This window comes from Lissotriton helveticus, chromosome 8 (assembly GCF_964261635.1).
Source record: "Lissotriton helveticus chromosome 8, aLisHel1.1, whole genome shotgun sequence".
Lineage (NCBI taxonomy): Eukaryota > Metazoa > Chordata > Amphibia > Caudata > Salamandridae > Lissotriton > Lissotriton helveticus.
In genome coordinates, this window is record NC_136069.1 from 746360013 (window position 1) to 746387928 (window position 27916).

At 43.1% G+C, this 27916-nt stretch overlaps 1 protein-coding gene across 5 annotated transcripts in view; it reads left to right on the forward strand.

The window, feature by feature from the left end:
• LOC144772899 (arylsulfatase D-like) overlaps positions 1-26099 on the forward strand; it is a 417503-nt gene extending 391404 nt beyond the window's left edge. For all 5 annotated transcript variants that reach the window (XM_078657579.1, XM_078657576.1, XM_078657575.1 and 2 more), the window contains 3 exons: positions 697-859; positions 18602-18723; positions 22926-26099. In XM_078657579.1, the coding sequence (XP_078513705.1) occupies positions 697-859; positions 18602-18723; positions 22926-23281 (641 nt within the window). In that variant the 3' untranslated portion in view covers positions 23282-26099. The remainder of the gene's footprint in view (positions 1-696; positions 860-18601; positions 18724-22925) is intronic.
• Positions 26100-27916: the final 1817 nt, after the last annotated feature.

Here is a 27916-nt window from a genome sequence, read left to right on the forward strand (position 1 = left end):
CTGCTTGTCTCTCTAGTTTTTTGTGGCAAAAACGTTATGATAATTGCCACTGATTTTGCACATTTTCCTCAGTCAATTATCCCATTCTTTTCCATATTTTTGAACAAGCAAACTAACTTATTAAAATATCTTCCTACTTTAACAAGGAGGCTGCAATTCTCTTAATTTTATCTGTTCTAACCTTATCTGTAATTACCTAGATAAAGCTATCTGAAGACAACCTCAAAAATGCTAAAAACCTACTCAAGAGACAAATGCTCCAACTGGAAGAAGGCCATACAACTGTGGTTAAAAATGGACACAATGTATCTGCAGGACTATTGAGATACCTACAAATTTCAACAATAAAACACAAAAGAACTTTGGATATCTATGAGTGTTTCCATCTCCTGCTGACAAATAAAAGTCACAGCGATACAAATGACACCAGATCTCCTGAATCCTGAAAATGACCAGTAAACTTATGTTCCCGTCTATTGCTTAGAATGTTTCAGCTGGTATAGCTGCAAAATTGGATTTACTGGCACATCTGACCATATGCCATTTAAGTATAATTCAAAATGATGACACACCATTTGAAAAGTAACTCACTGTCCTTTACTATATGTTACTGTTAGCATATTTTAAAATTGAAGATTATAGATTGTGAAGCATTCTTAGCATAAATTGCCCTCACTTGCATTAATTCTTCTTCAGGTGGAAAAGGAATGGCTGGCTGGGAAGGTGGAATTCGTGTACCAGGCATATTTTGGTGGCCTGGTGTCCTCCCTGCGAACATAGTTATAGATGTGCCAACAAGTCTGATGGATATTTACCCAACTGTAGTCCATGTGGGAGGTGGAAAAGTTCCACAAGACAGGTATCCATCTGCATTATATATTTGAAAATATATTGCCTTTGAACCTACGTTTTCAGCAGAATTGTTAAGATGCTCTCCTGGGTTGTATGTGATTTAATAGAAAAACAGTTTCATGGAATACCATTACTGAGAAACCATTTCACCTAAACTGTTCAACGGAAATTTTCAGAATGAATGTCATTCACCATTTCATAGAGAAACAAATTAATAGAATGTCTTTTTGATCAAAATTGTCTTTTGCATGCTTTTTTTAAGCTGTATAAACAATGGTTGCAACCATCCCTAAACCCTAAAAGCCCTTTCTACTCCAAACTCCACCCATTCCTGAACCATAAAACCCCAAACTAGCTCTAAACTTCACCCATTCCTGAACCCTAAAGCTCTCTTTTTACGCCTAATTCCCTTTCAATTTCTAACCGCTTAAAACTTCTTATCACATTCAAGCTCCACCCAGCCCTGAACCCTAAAAAAACCCTTACCTACATTAAACACGACCCATCATGACTCCTAAAATCCCCCACCACCCCTGCCCTCCACCCATCCCTGAGCCCTAAAAACTAAGGGGCTGATTCACATAGGTAACCTGAGCCAAAATCCTAACTTGATGACTTTTTGTAGTCACAGAAGTCACTTACGACTTTTGGTATTCACAAAAGTCATTTCCCACTCATATCTTTATGTCCGCACTCGGGCCCGAATTTCCACACCCAGACTGTACTCTCCACAGACCGTATTCTCCAGCTGGGGTCAAACTCTCTGGCTCAAGCCGTAATCTCCGGCTCGGGCTGGATAAAGTGTAATCAATGGCCCAGAATGCAATTTTTACAAAAGGTAACATTAGCTATTTGTAATAAATGGTAGAGGAGGTCATGAAAATCAGTTTGGGCAGGAAAAAGGGTGTGGCCGGTCGCTATATTACTTATCAGAAATGTTTTCTCCTTTGCATCATGGCAAGTGCAGTGCACAATTTGCGCTCCCCTCTGTGTTGACTGCGTTATCAACCCTACAGTCAACACTAAGGGGAGCGCCCTTAGTGTTGACTGTAGTGTTGACACTACAGTCAACACTGAGGGAGAGCAAATTGTACCATGATACTCAGGAGCAAACTTCTCTGGGTTATAATGTAGTGTCTGGCCATACCTTTTTCCCTGCCCAAACAGTTTTTCATGACCTCCTCAACAATTTATCACTAATTCCTAATGTTCCTTTTTGTAAAAATTGCTTTCTAGCCCATAGATTACACTTTATCTGGCCTGAGCTGGAGAGTTCGGCCCTAGCCAGGGTGTATGGTACAGGTGCGGAGAGTACGGTTCAAGTGTGAAGATTCTGGCCCGACTGTGGCCGTAAAGATATGACTAATAAATGACCTCTGTGAATACCAAAAGTCAAAAAAATGTTACCATTGATAAAGAAATGAATACAATTGGATTTGGACATCAATACATAATTCCTCTCATAAGGGTGGACGGAAGCTGATTGGATGATTAATATTTGAAACTTTTTTGATGAAAAACATTACATTTGAGTTTCCATTACTCTAATCATACAAACCAATGCTGACTTTTAGCGCTCCTTTTTCATTTTTGTATTGTAAGTCAATTGACAGGGCAACTGCGTATGGTAGGGAGTCAGGACAGGAGGTGGTAAGAAAAATCGTTCTTAAGTAACAGTTCTAAAAGTCTATGAAGTAAGGGCCCTCCTTTTAGGTTTGTCCTCTTTCAGTATAGATTGGGTGGCATCCTTCTACAGATAGATGGTTTTGACCCTCACAAGCAGACAGGTATGGCTTCCCTTTGACCTCAGCCTTACATAGAACGGAAAAAGAAAGCATCTTGCAGTTCCTTGTAGCAGCATCCAGGTGCTGGCTGAATATGCCCTTTGCTGGTATGGTAAGCAGAGTGTTTAGGCTGGTGCTTTCTAGTTTTCAAGGTAAGTGAGTTTGGAGGCAAGCAGACCATTGCATTCCGGGGAGGATTCTGTCCAATCAACATATCCCATGGGATCCATGCAGCAGTGTGTGGGTCCCCAAGCATTCTCAAAAAGTCCTATAATGAGCACAAACTCTGGTCATGGGATCATTTATACCCTTCTATCCTTTCTGGGAAACAGACATGTATTGGGGGAGAAGGACTGCTTGAACCAGGAGACACTCTGCCACCGGAGAAAACACAGTCCCATTTGGAGGAGTGCTGTTATGATGTCAGGAGGGTTTTCTGATGAAGCGAACCAATCAAAGACCAGTAGCCTATCCAATTTTCTTTCTCACTTGTTAAGTTGTTGTCTGCCCATATCTGTACTACTCTCTAACCATTGCATTAATGAATAAGCTTACTTTCCATGTTGAATGCCCTGTTAAATGATAGAGTCCACCATTCCCTGTAGGAAACCTGAGCTCTATGGAGATTGGAAGGGACTTTTTCAGCATTTTCAGTGTGGAAAGATGGACAAGGGTTCTTGTGCGACTCCCAAAGCTCTCTTGACAAACTGTAGCAGAGCAGTAGTGGAGGCCTGACCATTTAGCCAGTCTAGTGGTCAATCAGGTCTTAAACAATGGGACATGATCCTCCAACACTCTTGCTTTCTTATGGGCCTATGAAAGGCATTTGAGCCTTCAGCCTGTGTAGGGTCTAAGTACTCCAGCGCACAGTTGCACTGTGCTACCCTACGTGTGGTGATTTAACTGTTTTCTGTCATACTTGGTATCTATCTTTGACAATTAACTACTATTTTGAGTACAAGGGCAGATGCTGCATGATTTTGTCATGAGATTTGTTAATTTGCAGAGTACTACATTCTTGTGGAGATGTGTTCCACCCAAAGTGGTAGTCCTCTTAGCACGTTTGGCTACTGTTACCACACCATTATTACTAGTTGATGGCAGCTGATGTCATATAAACTTTTTCCAAAACGTGGTAATGGCAGACACTGTTATTTTTTTTTTATTTTTTATTTGCCTGTAGAGTTGATCATGGCTTAGAAAAACAGCAAAATACACTTTGCAGGTGGTCTTGAAAAACTGCTTATGGTCAAATGCCCACACAAGCAGTCTAGTTAGGTACAGGCAGCCAATTGGTGTTCTGAAATGACTGCCAACAACCAGTGATAACAATCTAATGAGAGAGACCTGTTGTGGTTAGTTGACGGAATCCAATTGGAATTATGAAACTGCAATTCTGATTGGCTGTTCTAAATCAATCAGAATGGATCTCAATAAATAATCCTCCTGATTGGCTATCGAGAACCCTTTCAGAGATGCCCAATGTCATGGTACATGCAAGCCCAGTAATCTTGCAGCCTTTTGTGATGCAGTCGGCTTGTGGGGTTTTTGGTGTCAGATCATGGAAAAGACAGATTTGTACTCTGATTGTTTGACAGTTACCCTGAATTATAAAACTATATTGAGCCATCTATACCGAAGAAGGTGATTTGCCATGATTAGACAGCATATGTCTCCTGTACTCTTCCATTGCCCTGTAATGCTTACTCATCGCTTTCTCCCTAGAAGCCAGATTGCTGTGTGTGTAGCTCTGATTTCCAACCTCTTAATGGAACATGAGAGATCCTTTGTACCTAGCCCACAAATCAAATCAAAATGAACTTTATTCGGTTTTCTTTTTTTTGCAAAACCATAAAAGTGCAGTAAAATTAGAAAATTCCATTCATCGTTACAAAGGGAGAAATTTCATGGTTATTAGAAAAACATTAATTAGATAAAATATTTCCTTTAAAAATTCAATGTGAATATTAAAAAGAATTAAAAAAACACACAAATTAATTGATAACAGTACGATACAGTTATGTGTTTTTCCGAGCAATTAAGTATTTTCTGTACAGTTGCTTTTTTATCCTAAAAAGGTAATTTGTACTCTATTCCAAGTTTAATCTGTGTCGTACAGTAAATTTTAAGTATTTGATTACAGTCATTATTACCCACTCCTCCTCCAGAAACTGTAAGAATAACATTGCAGGTCGGCATCTCCTGAATCCCGTATATTTTAGTGCCGGAATAATCCATGTCTTTCTGGGTTCATTATAAAATTTACACAATAAAATAGTGTGTATAGTGGTTTGAGTGGAGAGGCCATCGCATGGGCAAGGTGGTAGGACTGGTGACCAGTCATTTCTTTTTGGGAAACTGACTAGCCGATGGAAATAATTTAATCTGAAACGGGTCAACAAAAATCTTTCATAACTAGTGATGTTAATGGTTAGATATTGTTGGATTAGGAAAGTGGTCTGAATAGCCAGACTATGCGCAGTTGATGGTTTGATGACTTCTTTAGCCAGTCGCAGGTCACTTAAATGTGTTAGACAGTGTGTCTGGAAACTTTTCTTGATGTCTCCCAGATTAGGGTCGGAGTGTTGTAATATTTCTCCATCCCAATGTCATACAAGAAAGCCTTAATATAGCGCAACCAACCTATATTTTTTGCATGTTCCAATGAAATATAGTCCGAGATAAACCCCTGAGAGAATGTAGTTCGATCGGAGGTCCATATGCGATGCCACAGTAGGAGTGGTTGTATTTTTATAATGTCTTCCAGATAAGATAAACCTAATTCCAAATGGCATGAGAACGTTGGACTACTCTGAGGAAGGGCCAGAAGATAGCCCACAATCATTCAGAACATTTGGAAAAGGTCACCCTGCGTGTTAGAAAGAAGCACCACCCTTACAAAATGTTTTTGTCAATGTCAAGGATACAGCAACAACTGAACAAGGAGAGCTGTTGAAATCTCATTCCCACACTCTGTCATAAGCTTTGGCAGATGAGGACAGAGGCCAAGGAACAAGTACTTTATTGGCTGACGGACTTTCTTAGATGAATCCAAAAACAATGGTGAAATTATGGGATGCCTGCCATCACCAAGGAGCTATCTCTAGGAAAACACTATTTTTGTTTACTAAAACCAAAGTTTAAGCAAGATGCCTTAGAGCCCGAGTGCTGCATGACTATTTACAATCTCAACTGTCATTTTTAAATGATAAAACCTGGCCCTGTGATCCAGGATAATGAGTTCACCTTGGCCTCCAATGGAAGCTCTAGGCTCAGGGAGAGATGGATTTCATCAAGGAAGGGGAAGACTAATGCCCTCTTTTTACATGTCAGCAACCCTGTTGCTGCGAACTACAATATGTGATTTACTTTACTGGTTCTTCTACATAACCATATCTGCATAACTGTCACCTACCAAGTTCCTTAAGGATCCCTAATTTCATTCATGCTTTTAAATGGATGCCTGCTCCTGCCCTACATCATGCTCCAGGAAAGACTCAAGAATTGCTAAACTCATGGCTTTTCAATAACTTTTTACAGACCTGGGGGGTAACAATTCTCCAGATATCACTTGGGAGAATTAGTGAGTTAAAGTGTGTGTGTGCACATGCATGTATGTGTGCGCATGTGTGCGCATGTGAGTGTGTATGTGCATGTGTGGGTGGGTGGGTGTGTTTGTGTGTGTGTGTCCATATGTGAGTGTTTTTAACCCACACCATCCCTCACAGCTTTGGTAAACCCTAATGAAACCAGACAAACACCATTTCTGTGAGGCCCATCTTGATATGGTGATCAATCCTTGTGGGTGTATTTTGGTGTTTTCAAGTGACTGTATAAAAAAACAAGCATTTGCAATGCAATAGGTCTAGCATTTTTTAGAGATAGAGCTATTGGCATTGTAAATGACAATGTCTTTTACCTATGTGTTTTGGTTTGGAGTGCAGTGGATGTATGAACAGAGACACAGCTGCAGCACTGCCTAGAGGACTTAGAATGAGGAATTACCACTGAGACCAGAGAAGCAGCTGCAACACTGGGTAGATGACTTAGAATGAGAAATTACTGATGAGACCAGAGAAGCAGGTAGCTGCACTATGTAGAGGACTTAGTGCGACAAATTACGGACAGGACGAAAGATGCAGCTCCAGCACTGCCTAGAGGAATTACTGATGAGGCCAAAGAAGCAGCTAGCAGCACTGTCTAGAGGCTTTAGAATTAGGAATTACCGACTCATCAGAGTAGCTGCTAGCCGCACTGTCTGGAGGACTCAGAATGAGGAATTACCAATAGGACGAAAGAAGCAGCTAACAGCGCAGCCTAGAGGACTGGAAGAACTGCCACTAGGAACAGAGACACAGCTGCAGCACTGCCTAGAGGACTTAAAATAAAGGCAGTACTGACAGGACCAACGAAGTAGCTGCAGCACTGTGTAGAGGACTTAGAATGAGGAATCACCAATGAGACCAGTGAAGCAGCTAGGAGCACTCTCTAGAGGAGTTATCATGAGAAATTACACTGGGAACAAAGACACAGCTGCAGCCATGCCTAGAGGTCTTAGAATAAGGAATCAAAGACAGGACCAGAGAAGCAGATAGCAGCACTAAGTAGAGGGCTAAGAATGAGGAATTATGACTGGGGCCAGAGAAGCAGCTGGAACACTGTCTAGAGGACTATGAATGAGGAATTACCACAGGAACCAGAGAAGCACAAAAAAGTGCAAGAGAGTGATTGTGGTAAGGGATGTAGTTATGGTGTAGATGTGAGTGAAGGATGCTGGGTGAGTAAGAAAACCAGGGCATTTTGTGAAGGGTAAGCCAAATATTTCTCCCCTGTGCGTGTTGAACACGTGATGTCCCATGCTATACGCATCAATGATGGATGCATTTGGAGTAAAGAAACTTACCCAGATAAACACAGAGGAACAGCTATGGGTCAGCAAACCTGACTGACTGTAGACAGGCTATTTGTATCATTGACGGGATTTGGTGAAATATTGCAATCATTCTGTAACATCGTTAAACACAAAAGATAATGTCATAATATAAACTAAGTGGTGAACCTTAGCCAGGAATTTGAGTGCACAAAATACTCAGAATGCTGTGTGTCTGCTTGTGTGACTGTGGACAGATTATTACTATGTGGTTGCTGGGTTGAGAGAGTGGAAAAGAGAGATAGGGAGAGAGATATAGAAAGAGAGAGAGATTTTCCCTGAAACAAATTGTCGATAGTGAGGAGTTCAGGGTCCACCTTTTCTCCACACTCTTCTTGCTTTTTTATTTGTCACTCTACTGGTAGATGTGAAGTGTTTGGACACCTTTGTATGACTGTGATAGGTTGATTCGGGATGCATAAGGCACTAATGTTGTAGTGTGTGTGCCTCGTGAATCGATTCTAGGTTTTTGAATGCATAAGAGAAGTTAGTCTGTTATATATGTGTCATGTTGCAGTGTTAGATTACAATAAACAAACCCCCAGAGAGGTTGCTTTTGAGTGCAAGGATGGAATCAAAGGCAACATGGAAGTTGACAACAACAATGGTGTAAGCCATACACTCATTCAAACAACTGTTTCAATACTGTTTCCATACTCCGTGGTAGTTATCAATCTCTCTAACTTCCTCATGGAATATACCTCCAAATACGTGTGAAGCGCAGAGGTAAATGGAGAGGAGATGCATGTGTGTCAATGCGGAAGTGTTTATGTAGATAGATTTGTAAGCATTTGTGCATGAGCGTCTGTGTGCAGTTGTAAACATAACCTCACAGTAAAAGCACACTTTGTGAATCATCTCTGTGCCTGTGGGTGCATACCACAGACAAATGAAAGGAGATAGGACACTGACCTTCTATAAAAATCCAATTACTGGAGGCAGATAACCTACTCATATATTAACGAGGATCTAATTCAGTATATCAAGCACTAACAAAGCAAAGCAGCTTTAAGTTTGTTGCAAAAATCACAATTCTTACTATCGGAAACACGGATAAAAAGGAGCAGTATCATGAAATCAAACTTACTATGCTATGCTATGCAGTTTTATATAGCGCACAGCTGCCCCGGCAAAGGGGCGTCCCAGCGCTGAACAGAAAACATCAGAACAATAGACAACATACAACAGTCTTTAGTGGGGGAAAGAGGTGTGTTTTGATAGCCTTGCGGAAGGCCAGGTAGCTTTCCATACTACGCATGGCAGTGGGGAGCGCATTCCAACGTCTGGCTACCAGTACACCAAAGGATCGTCCACCAACACGAACCCTCCTCGGCCGCGGAACAATCATCAAATGCTGGCCCACAGACTAGAGTTGGTGGTAATGGGTATAAGGGTAAGCAGATTGGCAAAGATGTCTGGAGAGGGAAGATTTAAGATTTTAAAAGACATGTAAAGAGTCTTGTGGCAATGCGTTTTGCCACAGGCAACCAATGTAGCCGACGGATAGCAGTGGAAGTGGGGCACGTCCTGGGCAAACCTAACAAGGCTCTAGCTGCAGCGTTCTGGACCCTTTGCAGTCTTGTAATTTCAGCCTTATTGACTCCCAGGTAGAGTGAGTTGGCGTAGTCCAGTCTAGACAGAATGGATGCCTGGATAATCACCTGCCTCATAGCCGGGTCAAAGAACCCCAGCGCTGGTTTGAGCCCCAATAAAATGCCAAAACAGGTTCCTGCTAGTTTGTTTGTTGGTGTCTGAAAGCTAAGGGCAGAATCTACCCAAACACCCAGATTTGGGGATGGGTGCACAGCCCAGCTTAGCAGGCCACCAGTGCTCGCTCCACAGCTCGGTGTTTGTCCCGACTATCAAGACCTCGGACTTGTTGGCATTTAACTGAAGACAGTTGGCAGTCATCCACTCAGATATGATCTCTAAATCCCTCTGGAACTTACAAGCGCCCTGTCCCGAGTCATGTAAGAGTGCCACTACCAACTGTGTGTCGTCCGCATAAGAAACTGCTGTGAGCCCTATGCTTTTTGCCACTGCTGCCAAAGGCTGCACTTATAGGTTGAACAATGTGGGCTCAGAGCGGAGCCCTGCGGTACCCCATATTTTATGGTACAATTATTGGATGCAAACAGGGGACTGCAACCAGAAAAGTCCTGTCAGCTCGAAAGGAGACGAACCACTCGAAGGCAGAGTCCACAATCCCCACCTCCTCCAACCTCTGCAACTGGATCTGGTGGGAGATGGTGTTGAATGCAGCACTGAGAACTAGCAAAATCAGTGCTGATGTACGACTCTCATGTAGAGCCCCCCTCAGATGCTCGGACACTGCTAGGAGGGCTGATTCTGTACTGTAACCCCGCAGAAAACCATTCTGAGAGGCGTCCAGTAGGTTGTTCTCCTCCAGATAACCTGCAAGTATGGAATTGATATAGGACTCCAAAATCTTGGAGACCCGGGGTAGGAGAGAGATGGGTCAGAAGTTCTCCGATTTAGCAGTGTCAAGCTTGGGCTTTTTCAGCAAAGGGACCACCCAAGCTTGCTTCCAAACACTAGGGAACGCAGATGTAAGCAGGGGCTGAATATTGAGATGGCTCGTAGATGGTAAGAATACAGGTAGAGATTTAGGAATTGATCCGGTTTAAGGGGGTCAGCAGGAGAGCCAGATTTAATCTTATGACAGAGCACAACCAGCACCTCTTGAGAGATAGGCGGAAAAGCCGCCTTCACTGCACGAGGGTCCAGACACAGGCCCCTTATGAAACACATGTTGAGGGAAGGATCCATATATTGTTTCTATCTTCTTCACAAAAAAGGAGGCAAGGGTCTCACATTTAACATTAGATACTATAGAGGGTTTTTAAATATCTGGCAAAGTTTTGAGATCCTTTACTATGGAGAAAACACTTTTAGAAGGGTTGCTACTGTTTCTGATCATGTCTGAGTAGTATGCTGCCCGCTCAGACTGGATCGCCCTATGATAATTCTTAATTGCTAGCTGGTAGCATCCCTTTAACATCGGATCATAATCTCTTCGCCAGGCACGTTCCAGCTTTTTACAGCGTTTCTGCAGGAATGCCAACCTGCCATTGTAGCATGTGCTAGATTTAGTGCTACGACACTTAGACCACCTGGCAGGCACCAGGGAGTCCAAAACGTGAGAGATCCAACCCTAAAAAGCTCTACCAGCCAACTCAGGGTCGGGAGGCAGCTTAGGCATACTGGCAGAAAGGAGCTCGAGGAATTGAGTAATATCGAGTTTATGCCATGGACGCCTGAGAGAAAACTTATCGGAAGCCCTCTTAACCAGCTCGACACCTGCTAGTGTCATAGATATTAGAAAGTGATCGGACCAGCATACCGGTGGTGGGGCATGGACCGTGAGGGAGGACAGGTTGGAAAAGACCTAGTCTAATAAGTGGCCTGCAGAATGCGTGGATCCCTGGACCCATTGGATCAACCAGCACGCTGCCAGATCAGCCAGGAAATTGGTAATTTCTATGTCCTGTGAACTATCCAAGTGTAGATTCAGGTCCCCAGTGACACTGAAGTTAGCAGCTCTCATCGCTAGGGGATTTAAAACTTTGATGAGAGCGGCTCTAAACTCCTAAGAGGGACCTGGTGGTGGTAGATTAATAGCCCAGTCATAGTGTAGTTAGCATGAAATGAAATCCGGAAGAATCCGCATTGACACCTCTCCACAGGCTCCTTCATAAAGGAACATATGTAGCCAGACTTAAATATTACCGCTATGCCACCCCCCCATCCCCCTCCCCCCCGGAGCCTCTGTTTAGTGTCAAAATACTGTATCCCTGGGGGAGAGCTAGGCCAGGTTCTACTACTGTGTCCTCAGTTACCCACGTCTCAGTCAAAAAGTGGACATCCGGGGAGTCAGTCTGAAGCAGGTCATAGACCATCCAAGTGGTGTTTAACTGAGCGGCAGTTTAGGCTCAAAAATGTGGAACTGTGGTTAGTCTGGGAACGGGATGGTGCAACCAGTAGCCAGGAATTACAACCACATGATATGCAACAGAAAGGGCCCTCATAGTAGTTGCAGGACCAGCAGCCACACGGGCTAATTCCCTTACTGATTTCATGGAGGTCGTCCACAGAGTACCGCACTAGATCTTTTGCAAAACTGGCAGCAAGTCTGGCGTCTGGCGGCGTCCCGGCGCAGACAGACGCAGACGGACTTGCCTTAGGCGCGCCTTAGGCGCACTAGTGCGCCTATTGCACGCATCTGCTTGCTCTTTCTTTATACTCAGAGTTCACAACGCCACTAGAAATTGATGAAAGTGTATACTAATAATGCAATAACTAAATGCACAAGTCACCAAACCGCAAATAGATGAAAACCATCATGTTTATTGGCAATCACTTTTCAGCTATTATCAATAAGATTCCCCACTTTGCAAAATTCAAAGTGTGACAATCTCAGACAACCTTCCAAATAAAATTGGCCAAAGCATGCAATTTCTTTAGCTGTCGGTACAGGAAGCTCAAACATTTTTTAATAACACTTTTCGTCTTTCAGAGAATTAAGACAGTCAGATCCAGACAATTTGGGTGGGCTACAGAATTTATAAAGAAAACAAAAGATAGACTTTGTAAAAACTATAAAGGTTTCCCGCACACCAGCATATCTGACAAAAAGAACACTTACTGTCTTTGTCACATGTATTGGAAACTCTTCTGTTTTATATGGGACCAACTCTGCACTGGCTTATAATAACCTTAAAATACAAACCGTAAGATCACCCACCTTGCCTTCGGAGACCGAAATGGTGTCCCAATAGCACACTGAGAAGCCAAACATGAAAATGAAGGCATCCTCGGGTTTCTGCATTCAATGTTTTTCTGCACTTCCTATAGGAGGGCAGCCCCGCACCCCAAAGGTGGTGCTGTTCACCTGAGAGGCATTTATTAACTGAGCTAAGCTGATACTTTGACCTTGCACTCTGACCTCGCTAGCCATGGGAGCCATGCACCAGTGGGTGAACAGCACACTGATCCCCCAGGTGTTCACTTTGTCTCGAGCAGCACAAGAGTGCGTGTAAATAACAGCTGACACCTTCCTTCTCTTTTCGCTACTCTGCTGGGCTCCAGCAGTCTGCACTAGGGAAGAAAAAATTGCACGATTAACAGTGGTCCTTACAGGCTGAAGTAATACGACACGATCCATAATGCCAGCCACTGTCATATTGTGAGGAGTGATATTATGCTGTTGTGGTCAGTGATTTACTCTTAAGTGAATTACCAATAACTCTTATGTGCAGACAGTCTGCAAACAGCATTTTTTGCGTCTAATAAATCTGTGAAAAACATTATTTTTCTCTAAGAGGCGGACGTCTACTTTTCACTTCCCAGGTCAGAGGTCACGGGAGATGTTTGCCGAGCGCAGCCTCTGGCTACAGAAATAGTTAATGTAAAATGAAACAAGCGGTTACCCAGCTGAAACAAGTGCGGTAGTGCAATGCCTCTAATGTCCAGACAGTCTGCAAACAGCATTCTCTTGCTTCCAATGAATCTGAGAAAAGCATTGTTTTTTTCTGATAGGCAGACGTCTCCTCTCACACTTCCCAGGTCAGAGATCAGGAGTGGTGTCTTGTCGAGCGCAGCCTCTGGCTACAGAAATAGTAGATGTTAAATACAGCAAGCGGGTGCAATGCTGAAACAAAGCACTCCACCTGTGAACATAAAACGTATGCTTTTGGCAGCCCGTGAAGTGGGCACAATGGTATTAATAAAAAACATAAAAGCAGGTGCCCTGATAAATATAAAGTGCAGTGCCTGTGAACCTTTTATGTGTGTGCAAAGAAACATGAAAGCAGACACCGTGCTAAAACATGAAGCACTGCGCCCGTGTACATTCAAGTTATACATGTGGCGGACCACAAAGCAGTCGCCTTGGTGATAAAATAAAGAGCACAACTTACTAGTAATAGGCACTCACAAAGTAACACTAGAACACAATAAAACAAGTAGTTTCCAAAGGAACAATAAACACTTACAGTGAAAGAAAACTGTAGTTGGCCAGTGCTCCTGAGCTAAAAAGGGAAGGGATATATCAGAAACTCCAACCAATAAGGAGCCAGGAAATCCAGAAAATAAAAGTGATGCGGGAGTGAACCAGTTGCAAGCAGCAGGAGGGATTACACTCCGTATAGAGATTACAGCAGGGTTTGCAGACAGGGCATGCGCACTGCCTAGGCTCAAGCTAAGTAGAAGGCATATTTACTAATATTCCATGCAACCCAGGGCAGCAAGCAAAGTTGCTGCACTGCTTTAAATGGAGAGAGCAGAAATGCACCATATCTATTCGGATTGGTACACTTCTGTTCCCTCCTAGTGCGGGTGCACTGTTTGCTGACTAGAGCCAAGACAGGCACCCTTGCACTATGCTGCAAGAGTGCTTGTGTTTCAGGCAGGATTGTTTGTGTGCAGGAAGGGATACCTTCCTGCACAAAAACAATACAAAGAGGCATTTTCCTCTTTCTATTTATTTATAAAGTTTCGTATAGCACGAAATTGACCCTTATGGGTATCAGGGCGCTTTACAATTTTGGGTATGAAGGATACGGTATTGGGAAGCAAAACGTTTGTTACATAGGTTATGCAAGGCGTGTGCAAGACTCATGTAGGTATCAGAACGCTTCACAGAAGGGTAGGGCGGATACAGTAATGGGTCAGGAACATTGGAACATGTGTATGTACAACGCATGCTAACAATGTTATTCCCAGGTATATAACCATGTCAAAAGTCAATCAAGATGACCAAATAGAGGGCAGTAATGAAGTCTAGGACCCAAGGCCTATTAGGGTAGGATCCTGAGCATTGGGAGTGTTTTTACTTCCTTTTAAGCGGTGGAGGAGATTGTAAGGGGCAATGCCTGAGAAGGCTCTGTTACTCGGTCTCTTTTTTGTGGCAAATCTGTGGTTTCAGGAGCCTTGCACTTGCACTTCACGATGCTCTGCAGCCCCCTGATAGTTCTAGTTCTTAAGTCAGATAGATGGGGGTCTTGAAATGAAGGGCTTTGTGCATCATGCAGGCAATTTATAACTGTATTCTTGCCTCGTATGGTAACCAGTTTAGGGATTTTAGGGCTGAAGATATGAGTTCTTTTCTTTTTATCCCAGTAATCAATCTAGCTGCTGCATTAACGAAAGCCTGTAGTGGGGCAAAGTTCTGTTTGGGGAGACCACATAGCATGGAACTACCGTAGTCTAGTCTTGGCAAAACTAGAGCTTGTACCACCAATTTGAAGTCTTTTTGTGGAAGGAATGGTTTGAGATTCCTCAGTATACTCAACTGATGTTTAGCTCCCTTGGTTGCATTGCTGATATGGTTCTTCATATTCAAGTGCATGTCTAGCCTGATTCCGAGGGATTTAGCTGATTCAACAATGTAGGGGGAGTAGTTGAAAGCTGTGAGGTGTTTCACCCAAAGGTCAATCTTGGGAATGTGAATAGGGAGAGCGATGAGAAGTAATTCAGTTTTGGATGTGTTGAGCATGAGGTGGTTGTCAGTTAGCCAGTTCATCAGGATTGAGTTGAGTGAGATGAGGTCTTCAGGGAGGTGATTTTCAGATGAAGTTTAATGTAATCCGCATACATGTGAAAAAGAATGTTCGCGGAGTTCAAGGCATTTGCTAACGGTTCCAAGAGTAAATTGAAGAGTATGGGTGATAGGGCAGACCCCTGTGGAACCCCCATAGTTACTGTATGGGCTGAGAAAGAGATTAATTCATCTTGATTCTTTGGGATCTGTTTTGGAGGAAGGAAGTGAACCATTTCAATACCGACCCTGATAAGCCAATCATGTGTTCTAGAGTAGATAGTTTGATATAGTTCACAGTGTGGAAGGCAGAAGATAAGTCAAGGAGGATCAATAAGAAAGATTAATTATGGTCTAGGAACTTTAAAATATCAGTCATTCATGTTGAGCGTCACTGCAGGTGCGGTGCTGTGCTTTCTCCAGAAACCAGATTGATAATGATCCAACAGTTGGAATTTCTCGATGTGTGAGCAGAGTTAAATTAGCACTCATTTTTCAAGAAGTTTCCCAAAGAGTGGGGACGTTGTAAATGGAACGGAAGTTGATCAGATCGGAGCTGTCTGCGTTAGTTTTTTTTAGAATGGGGATACCTGTGCTGCTTTTAGGCAGTCGGGGATCATGCCTTGCACTAGTGAAGCATTGATGATCTTGGACCATAAGGGGACGATGGAGACTTTTATTTCCTTGAAAATGGGAGGTGGAAAGGGCTGCTGAAGTGGTCAGACGGATTGATTGCAAAAAGAGTGTTGTAGATGTCACTTTGACTGAGGTGAGAAAAGGTGTGCCAAGATGCATTGTTCTTGAGGCTTAAACTAGGGGAGATGAGAGGCTCATGGTGGGTAAGTGGGGCCACGGTTTCATGCATGGAGAGAAGAGCCCTCTTTGATTCAATATCTATATTGATGCTGTTAGTTTTCTGGGAGAGGAAGGCGGCTAAATCGTCACACGTAGGAGAGCCGTCAACTAGGTCATGGCAATTGGCTGCCTTGACCGATTGTTATTTAATGAGTTCCAAAAGTTTCTTAGTGCAGTTTTTAGCTTGATTAGGTTGGGATCTGAATAAGTCAGCTTTTGCAGACTTGATTTTTTTGTTGTAAGAATTCCTGATAGCTCTAAGAAGGTTTAAATGTTCTGTGGATGGTATGGATCTCCATGATCTTTCAGACACCCTCAGTATACGGCGTTCCAAGTTTAGGTTGGAGTTGAACCAATGTTTGGAAATTTTGCGAAGCCATTTTTATGTTGTAAAGGGGCTATTGCATCCATGAAACCAGAGATAGAGGAATTATAAAAATCAGTGAGGATACGAACATCTTTCAAGTCTGCTTGGGAAGACAAGGCATTTTTACAATGGGTAGCTAGCTCTTCAGTGTTTATATTTTGGAGGTTCCTTTTCCATTGCTTCATTTTCTTGGGCTGGACCCCCTTCATCCTGTTGATGAAGAAGAGGATGCAATAGTGGTTGGACCAATTGCATGGCGTAATCGAGTCCAGTTTGATGGAGTTTCCTTTGGATGTGATGAGGTCCAGTGTTTCACCCTTGTTGTGAGTTGGGCTATCACAGAATTGTGTCAGTTCTTGATTTGAGACAATTCACTATGTGATCCTTTGTGTTAGACCAGTGTAGGTTAAAGTCTCCCAGGAAGATTTGGGTCATCATTGGAAGAGATCAAGGATCTCACTGGTCGAGAGATAATCCTTAAATCTTCTGGGGCAAGAGGAGGCATTTGGGAGGGGTGAAGTTTTAAAGGTGTTGGGAAAGGTGTGTGTGACAAGGGCAGGAACTGTGTCAATAAGACACTAGGTTGGGTCCAGCATGCTAAGTGTTCTGAGTAAGGGAAGATGATTGATAGTCCTGGCCTTCAGTTCTCTGAGTTCTTCTGTGAGAAGACGCAGGTGACACGAGATCTCATCAAGACGAGCAGCCCGTCTGATTTTGGTAGTTGGATAACGGTTGTGTGGGTAGTTCTGGTGGGGGGTTGGGTCCTTGAGTGATCGCTGTTGGGGCCAAGGTGGCATTGAGAGGCTAGAGGGAGGGCATGAAGCAGTGCAGTCTTGTAAGGGGGGAGAGGAGCATATGGTGGTTGACGGGTGATAAGGGTGGTGTGTAGAAGATGGGATGAGAGTGAGGAAAGGAAGAGTGGTTTGGGTGTGATAAGAGTCAAGGAAGGTAGTCACCTGGACATTCACTGGATTGAAGGCGTGTTAGGGTAGATCAAGCAGGGAGGTTCACCGGAGGAGGAAGGGGGTGAGGAGGCGGAAGAGGAATCCTCAACAAGGGATCCAATTTGCACCTGTGTGGCGCCCAGGGAGGTGTGAGAAGCTGTAGGTCCATACAGAATGCATCACCCATAAAAATAAGAAATAAGGAGGAGAAAAAAAAGATTCTTCTTCTTGCTATGCCATCCTCTGGGAGGCACACTCAGTTGGCACAAAAACAGGTTTTTTTATAGGAATATATAGGAACGCCTATGCTCCACCCATGGAATGCCTACCAAATCACAATGTAACATTACGCAGCACGAGCCAGTGTGCTACATTTCTTAACAAAACCATGCAATGGAGCAGAAATTGCCTGTTGTATGGCTTTGTAAATCTGAATTAAGATATTGCGCTGCTTTACGTCTTGTGTGATGCAAGGATAGTGCAGTTCCTCGATAAATCTGGCCCTAAAAGGACAGTTGTTTTTGCTTTGGTCTACTAACTTATCCCAGTGTCAAGAGGCAAATGGAGTTAGGAAGGTAAATGCACACTTCATTATGGTCAATGGCCAGTTCCCACACACATAGGTATGACATGAATGTGTGCGTGTTTTTAAACAGTCAGAATAATGTGTAAAGGTAAGAGGTCTTTTCTGAGTCGGCTGGTAATCTACTAGCCAAAAACTCATGTTTTTGTTTGAAAATAGCATTACAAGTATCCTTGTATTTACAGGCACAAGTCCACCTAGAAAAAGCAGGTAGAAATATGCCAGGAAATAGCCTGGTTTTAGGGAAAAACATTCAGAACATGGTGCGATAACACCAATTTCCACATGTAATTCCCCATTCCACATGTAGAAACTCTAAATCTTCTACCAGAAGTGCAGTAATATGTCCTGAATCAGGAATATAAGGTGCATTACTACCACGTCTTATTAGTAAACCTCTTGCGATTGGCCCCTTAGGCACTCATTAAGTCTGGCCCGTAAAAATCCCCACTATTACTGGGCCCAACGGAATTTACGGTCAGTTTAATGATGGCCTAGTTAGCGAGTCCCTGAGTTTAAAATATATCGAAACTGGTTGTTTCAAGGGTCTTGTAAGTCTCTTCTTTTCCCATCATCGTGTCTTTGTATAACTACATACTGTATTACAGCTTCCAGTGCCTATTAATTGCACTACAAAGATCTACAAACCATTTATGTCTTTTCTTAAGCGAAAATAACATTATAGTGCTTCTTGCTTTTAAGGAAATCTGTTCTCTCTGTTGTATCAGAATAATTGATGGCCGGAACTTGATGCCCCTACTCCAGGGAAGGGTGAAACACTCGGAGCACACCTTCATGTTTCACTACTGCGGGATGTCTCTGCATGCAGTGCGCTGGTACCAAGCAGAAAGTGAGTAAAATTAATAATACACTGACACCATTTTCATTTATTCAAATGGCTGAAAGAGAGTACTTATACTGTAAATGTGAGTTGTGTCTGTGATGTACGTGTGGTTATTTGTTCTGATTACACAATCTATATTGTGCAAAAAGTGATTAACGCCTACTGACCAGATTTAGCAAGCCTTTGCACCAGTTCAATGTCACAAAAAGTAATGCAAACGAGTACCGAGCGGGGCCGGACTGGCCATTGCGGGCACCAGGTGTTTTCCCAGTGGGCCAGAAGGCTGGGGGACAGCTTTGCAGAAGATAGGCCCCCTGTGCCAAACGCAGCAGTGATGCTTGACACTAACACCTAAAGTGGGGCTCTTAAGTAGTACCCCCTGCGTGGAGGTTGAGCGGTACAGCCAGGCCTGATTCCTGTTCCCAGTTTGGGGGTGGTGTAGACGATTGAATTGGGATTTACTTTCCTGATTTGCATTGGAATGTAACCCTACCGTAAAGCAAAGAACCGCTTTCCACTACTTTCTGTCGGGGGGGGGGGGTTTAGTCTCGGGCGTCTCATGGTTGACACATTGGCGCTATCATACAGCCACCAATGTTTTTTAATTCAATGCTCTATCTCTTAAATAAGGTAGACAGAGCTTTGCACAAATCATTCACGCCTCCTCGAAGCAGGTGAAACGTTCACGAACATATTTGTTTTCTTCAAACTTTTCCAACTTTGTATTTGAGCTGTAACGGAAAGCACACGTACAAGGTAGGAAAGTCTAAACTGTGTTCAAACATAGTATTGTGTATCAGAAGGATACCCTTCCATTGCAAAACATATGCTACACATCACGCATGCAGCCCTGCAGTCTTGTAGGATGTGCACATGGTGCAAGGCAGCAAAAAGTGCGATGGAGCAAGGGAGAGAAAACAACGCCATAGCTTAGCAGATCTGGAGGCAGACTTACAAACATTTTGCCCTGAGTGATGCAAATCTGCGCAAAATAATTTTTTTACTTACTTTCCAGCGCAAAACTTGTTTTGTGCGGGAACGTTGCTTGAAAGTAACGCAATGCAGCACAAGGAGCTACTTTACATTACTCCCCATCAAGGGAGCAGTCCATGAGATGTACACGAGAGTTCCCTGGCATCCACCCATGATTTCTCATACAAAACTCTATCTAATAGAATAGACAGGGTTTTGCACCCAAGAATTAAGCCACTTGAAACAGGCGTTAAAACGAAAGGAATGTTTTTATTTCTCTTAACATTTCCCACTTTGCATGTGTGCTGCACTGTGCAGCATGCATCTAACATGGAAAAAGTTTAAAAATTTGTGTAAACATAGGGGCATATTTACAATAAAGTGGCGAAGCGTGTTGTTAAGCCAAGAAAGCCAACAACATGCTTTGTCACTTTAGAAACGCAGGGCTGCACCATATTTACTAGAATATGGTGCAGCCCTGCCTTTCCCCCTGTGCTGGCGCTAACTTTACCTTCCTAGCACGAATGCAGACACTCTTGCACCATAGTGCAAGGGTGCTTCTGTTGAGGGGAAGATTGTTTATGAATCTTTAAATGCTGTTTTGTAACTTCTATGTGGGCTGCTTAATGTAGCACACATAAAAGTTGCAAACCGGCGTATTTTAAAAATGATTGTTTATGTGCAGGTAGGGGGACATGGAAACAGCAAAAACGCAGGGAAATAAAGCATTCCTCCTCATTTCACCTGTTTAAGACCGTGTTTCCGTAGTATTAACTTTGGCACTGCCTCCTTTGTTCGCTACCCTTTTTAATAGGGAGCAGCATCAAAATCAATGGATGTTGCGGTGGAACGCCCACCACAACACCCATTGCCCACCCCTTTCACACCAAGGGGCCGATTCCGATGTTAGATGGACTCAGGTCGGTCCGACAGCGGTCACGAGCTGTAGCCAACAGACCTGCTGTCGTCAGTTACGGCCCTGCAAGTACGATGCAACCGAACCCTGTTCGGTCGCATTCGTATGCTTCACAATGGAAGCATGCATTCTGAGTGGAATGCATGCCTGCATTGTGTAAAGTAGGGGTGCAGTTCATCCCTGTACCTTGTGGCCGGCACCCCAAGGTGCCTGCCACCGGTCCAGGGATCAACAGAGGCGCACCATAGGTGCCCCTCTGAATGGCTCTGAATGGCTCGGTCAGAAAAGAATCCGGCCGGCACATTCCGATGGAGTCGGAAGGGCTCCAAACATCATTAAGCATTGTTACGCTGCGTTAAGTGGCATAACTCTGCCTTGTAAATAAGGCTAAGCTCCTATCGCCACTACAACATCACTCAAAGTGACGTTGTGGTGGCAATACAGACTTGTAAATATGCCTCATAGTATTTTGAACAGGACGGGCATCTGTCCGATGCAAAATCTTTGATAGACTCAAGCAGACACACACAGGCACAAGCATGTGTGTGTGTGTGTGTGTGTGTGTGGGGCGCTCAGCAACCTAATTGTGCACCAACGCTAGAAAGAGAGCAGAACAGTGCTATATCTTAGTAGATGTGGCACTTTCCTGCTCTCTCCCTGTAATTCGATGTAGCACAGTAACGTTTTGAAAATCTGGACAATGGTATGGTTCCTCTCCCTCCGTTTCACACAGCACAGAACAGCAGCTGTGGTTGCTGTACTGCATTTTGTAAAATGTAAGAACATCTGCCACACTGAGTATAAAGAAGTGGGGCTCAATAACACATTAGACTGTTCACTGGTTTGCTTGAAGCTATTTGCCACAGAAAACATGGCAATGAGCCTTCACTGTAGTGGCAGTTCAATTCAATATTAAGGTAAGAGCTTTATGGATTGGCCGGTCATATTCTGTTAAAGTAAATGTTTCACTAGCAGCAATATGAAATAGAGTCTCTGAGATAAAATAACACAAGTTGAAGGTAGTCATAGTTGACTTGGGAGAGATAATACTGCTCAGCATCACTTGTTAATGATAGTAGATATAAACATGTGGGTAAGTGAGTGTTTAATTAGAGATGTTATCTGTTACATTGTAGTTTAAGTAATGTAGTTTTGTAGTTCTGGAAACATGCTGGATGTTTACATTAGCAAAGACAACAGTTGATGGACCGAATGCAGAACAATGTCATACATTCACCCCAGTACAGAGATCTGGGCCTAAATCCATCGTTGTTTTGCTCACCATGCCATTCCAGTTTGATGTTTACAATAGTGCACAGTGTGAAAGGAAGTAAAAGAGTTTGTAAGGTGTGTGTACAAGTACCCTCCATCTGTCTCCTTCCTTGCTTCAATCTGGCAGATTTCACATGCAATAGAGAACAGTGTTACTTTGTTACTCTATGTGGAGTTCTCATGCCAATACAGCTATATAAAATAAAGTATTATGCGCATCTCTTCCATTTATTTGAAACGGGTTATAAAAGGGTTATAATGGTGGCCGACAAACCTTAGCTCTGAGCTGTTAGGGTTAGACGACTGTCAGTAATTACGCTTGAAAAATGAAAGGATTGTTTGAATCTGAGATTTTGGATTTTGGCCAGAAATTAGTTAACTATTATTTCCGCTTTAACTTATTTCAAAGGTATTAGCAATAGGTGTGATGAAGTGGAGTCTCTATACGAACACCATTTGTACTTTTTCATTTCTTTGTTTCAGGACTGGCTAATTATAAAAGTGAATCTGTAGCTTTCCAGTTTTACCAACCTGGGAGCGTATTATGCATAGTGCCCCGGGGATGCAATGTCACTCACTGCACCCGCCTCAAGGGAAATCTCTGCACCCTCTTTAAAGAGCAGGCACCTACCACCTGCACTGTGAGAAGTCACTCAATTTTTCTTAGAATGTCCTGCCCCCGGGTCAGGTGCAAGTTCGTGACTGCCCTGGGGAAGTGCATTCCTGATAACTGGGTGGACTGTTCCGGCCTGTGCCAGTTGTAACTTTTCTAAGGTGCTTCTGGTGCAGACTGGGACAGTGTGCCCATACTGTAATTGGGGTTTCTGTTGCTTTTGGTGCAGAAATCGATAAATATCCCTAGCCATTTGAGTTCCTGCACATTGACTTATACATATGATACTTTAGGGGACACAGTCAGCTGGTCTTGTATATTTTATGAATATTCATCCGGACAAGAATGTAGGTGATGCATTAATGTAACACATCCAGTGGTTGTCTCATTGTTATGTTTCAATAGCATAATGCATTTGTGTTTCTTGTCTACCAGCTGGCGTTATATGGAAGGCTCACTATGTAACTCCCGTATTACATCCAGAAGGTGCAGGAGCCTGCTATGGGAGAAGAATGTGCCAGTGTGCTGGAGAACTTGTACGCCATCATACACCGCCCCTACTGTTTGACCTCTCCAGAGATTCCAAAGAGGACATGCCTCTTTCACCTGACACAGAGCCACAGTTTGAAGCAGTCATACAAGATATAAGTAGAGCAGTGGAAGAGCATCAAAGGACACTGACTGCAGTGCCATTACAGTTATCTGGGTCAAACAACATCTGGAAACCATGGCTGCAGCCATGTTGTGGGACTTTTCCATTTTGCTGGTGTGATAAGGAAAGTGCTAGTTAAAACACTACAGTGTGAACCAAACATGTCTAACAGTGTACGAATTAGGTTATACACAATCAATAGGATGATCCTTAATTTGACGTATTGGTGTAAGAGCTTGGTGGATATCTTTGCAACTTTCTCAATATTAAGTTAAATAAATACTGCCTTCCAATACACAGATATTGATATTAGACTCTCGTCTGCTCATGTTTATTTGCTCAATCATTAACTCCAAAATATTTTCATCTATATTTAGGACTTGTGAGAAAGTGGTATATTAGGTGAGGTTTGTTAGACCTGACAGCCTTAGGGTACTCTTTCCTCAATGTTGTGCCTGCCTCCCTCTATTATCTGACCTTGTCTTTGCTGGACTATGTGCACTTTTGTGCCCCTGCCCCTACACTTGATAATATTGGCGTAACCCCAATTGTCATATTTAATTTACTTCAAAGTCTCTAGTAAAGTGCACTACATGTGCCGGGGGCCTGTAATTTAAATGCTACTATTTCGCCTGCAATACTATTGCGCCAACCACTTAAGTAGCCCTCTAACCATGGCTCAGGCCTGCCATTGCAAACCCTGTATGTGCAGTTTTACACAGCCTTTTCTACCTGACAAGATAAACCTCTAGCCAGGCCTAAACCTTCCCTTTGTATACATATAAGTCACCCATAAGGTAGGCCCTATCTAACCCACAGTGCAGGGTACAATGTATTTAAAGGGCAGGACATGTACTCTTAAGTTTTATATGTCTTGGTAGTGAGAAACGTTCAATTTCATTTTTCACTACTGCAAGACCTATCTGTCTCATAGGATAACATTAGGATTGCCCTATGATGTCTGTTAAGTGTAACCCCCAATTGTAAAGAGATATTTTTTTAAAGGTGGGTGTCTCTAAACTCTCAATTTAAAACCACAACTGATGGTGATGCTGGATTTTAAGTTGCAAATCTGAACATGCCACTTTTAGAAATATGGCATTTCCATACTTTAGCCACTCTGAGCCTGTTGCATGACTCTGAATACTGGTCTGGGATGAGTGACAGCTGGGCTTGGTGCATTGCCTCTAGACAGCCAGCCATAAAGGGAGCTGAGTTGTGACTGATGGGCCATCTACATCCTGATGGACCATACTAGGCAGGATGGGAGGAAGGGGGTGAGAGCCGGAATGGGGGACATCTGTGCACTTCTAAGCTTTCTTTGTAGTCTCCCACACTTCAAAGGTACAACTGGATATAAGTACTGGACTTCTGACACCGTGACTTCAGGACACTTCTGGACCTGTGGCCACTCTGCCACAAAGTAGAACTGGTGTGCTACTGGAAGGACTGCCAATCTCCTGGACTACTGCTTTCCTGGACTCTTGCCTTGCCTTGCTCTTGCTTTGCTGAGCTATCCTGCTGCATGCTGTTCTCCTTCCTGTGTGAGAAGGCATGGACATGTATCACTTGAACCCAGAGGGGCTCCAAGGGCTTGCCTCCTGTCCTAAGTCTCAGGTAAATCAAAGACTTCAACTTATCCTGCTACAGCACCTGGCTTTGCTAGGTGCAGGATTTTCCCTGCCAAGTTGTGCCAACCAAGTTCTGGACCCTTGGAAGTGGTCATTACATGCTGCTTCAACCAGAACACACACATCCTCATCGGAACCGGCGCATCTTCACCTTTGCATGAGTTGAAATCAGTGCATCCTCATTGTTGTATGGAGCGGACCCAAAGCATCACCTCCAGAGCCAGTGCATTGCCTTCAAAATCGACGCATCACCTATTGAGGGAGCATCAGCCATTCATTTCATTTGGAACCACCACATTGCATTTCTGAACCGGTGTACTGCCGCAGTTGTGTGGAGAAAATCGACTCATCTTATCCACTGTATGGCTCGATACTGACGCAGCGCTTCGGCTGCACGTCACATCATTGTCGATGAGGACACATCTCAGCCACTAAAGGGTGAGCACAGAATAATTTAGGGTGTGTTGTGACTTACATTGACCAGGATTGTGGTTCCTCCTTGGACAGAGTGCATACCTCTGCCAACCAGAAAACCAATATCTAACATCGTTGTTTTGTGTCCACCACAAGTAATAAAGACACCATCTTGTTAGGGCCAGACAGTGGTTTCAATAATTTAAACCTGAACTCAACCCTGGTAGCTATGGACAGGCTTAACTTAATAAAAATGTCTAAAGATTTTAGAAATATCAAAACAGATGCAAAGAGATAACACAACTCAATAAAAACACCGCTCCAACCTGTAGGGCTTCCTCTGCACTTGGGAGACAACTGTAGGGAATGTGCACTATAATATTCAAGTGTCACACAACTCTCTTAAAAAATATGCAGGTTAATGGAGAGGGCTCTCAGTATCATACAGAGGCTTGATAATTTGCAGATGTTGTAGCGTAGAGGTCCAGATCTTACAGGGTTGAGAGGAGAGACCAGTATATATTAAGTTATCCACAAGTGACAGTTTTGTGGATGTGTAGAGGAAGCTACCATATATGCAGGACGTTCCGAACCGTTCCTATTTGATTTAATAGAGGGTTGAGACGTTCAGGCACTTTTTTTGCTGCGTTGCCACCCAATGGATTTTACATTAAGAGGGTGTGCCCTGAAGAAGGTGCTAAGCTTTTCTCCGGTTGGCACTGAAACACACATATACAAGCTTAAGAACTAGTACACCAACATGAAGACGTGATAGATAATCAACAAGAATGTGGTTAACTACATTTCTGTGAATTTCTATGTAAAGAAAAAATTGATGTATATCATGATAACAAGATAATTTGATATGTGCTATGAGGCATAAAGATCATTGGACATAATGTTCATCAATAATAATAACAGGATTGTGACTTATTCTTTGTCTTCTTGCCAACAAATGGTGATGTACTGTGTGATTGAATAATGGTTTTAGCTGTGGATATGTGGAATGAGTGCAGTGTAAATGTATTTAGTTTTTTAGGGGGAATGGCAGCTTTACAAAGTTTGAAAAAGAAATCAAAGTAGAATATGTGTGATTGTTTTATGTAATACTGATGTCCATAGACTAATTGCTTTAATAACTAATATTTTGGACTGTTTATCAAGTGGCTATTTTTGAGCAAATGGAGGAGGTGGGTTGTTTGTTACTTGGTTATTTCCCCTGTCCCACCAACTAGTGTTTTATCAGCCCAGGTACCAAGTTCTTGGATTATGTGCAATATATGGAACTTTGGAAAAACCTTTTCCAAGTAGGATCTTTAACTAGCATTTATTAACATAATGATGCCACCATTTAATGAAGCACATTTTTGTAAACATTTGTATGTGGAATATAATAGAGAGAACCTAGAAAGTAACCATCCCCAATTCTCCCTTGTTCTTTGGGGCAAGAGCTCTTATGGTCACACACTGGAGAACATCTTGGCAGTCACAAGGAGATGATAGACGGAGCGCTGAAACTTTTCAGACACTCACCCACAGTTCCAGATCTGGGTTGAATCTATTCCTCAGTTTAGACACAGCTATATGCAAATCAGTCTTGAGCCTGTGCCTCATGGGAACAATCCAGCCCGAATTGCCAAGCCATGTCTTCCCTGGACTGGAAACAAGAATCCTGGGACAGGTTTTGGGCTAACAGCCCTCATCAGCCAGGCTAGCTTGAATCCAGTGGCAAAGTGAGCAAGGGACCCACGTCTGGGAATACCTTGTGAACTTAGGGCAAACAAAGCAAACACAAGGAGATGATGGATGGAGCGCTGAAACTTTTCAGGCACTCACCCCCAATCACAGAGCTGGGTAGAATCTTGGCAGTCGCACAGTGTTATGCCCAATGACAAATTTCAACTCAACGCCAAAAGCACAAGCTTGAATACTTAAAAATAGGTGTTCTTCCACAAAACACCGCAATTTCCTGCAGGCGTTCTCACCAGTACACTAGCAGTTTTCTATTATTACTCTAATGGACTGGGCACATACCTCTTTTGAAGTCAGATTCTGTTTGCAATTCGCTTCATATATTGACAATGAGCTCTAAATCTCCTTGTCCCTGCTATGTTTATAAAAAGGAATCACTTTTTCAAGACTTGTACTGCCTTATTTTCACATCATTTCATCTGAGTGCACAAAACAAAAAGTGCAAGGCAGCGCTCTGTTTTAGCTCCAATATTTTGCCCTTTTCTCATGCACACATCTTCTTACAAATACGTGTCAAGTCATTACTGCCCTGACTTCTGATATGGTCTTTTCAAAGTGCTTCTCAGTGCCTCTATTCACCAGACCCAGACACAAGATGGCAACAGGTGTACAGTCAGTACGCAAAAGTCCAAATAATGTTTCAGGCAACGTTACCATTTTAAGACAGGAAGGGGTCTATTTGCCAAATACTCACAGAACTCAGCGCAGCAGCCAAACATTCTGCAACTTGTTGCATGAGAAGGAGGGAGCAGGAGAGCACCATAGCAACCGCCGCACAATCAGGCTATGAGAACAATGCGCACACCTTTGCGCCACAGTGCAGAGCAGTCCATGTGAGTCTAGAAAAGGTTTTGCACTGAAAGGATCACTTTCCTGTAAAAAATGCCATGCTTAGACTAACTTTAAACCTTTTCGAATTTTCAATGTGGGCTGTGGAGTGCAGTACACATGTAAAGTCAGAAAAGAAAGTTATAATA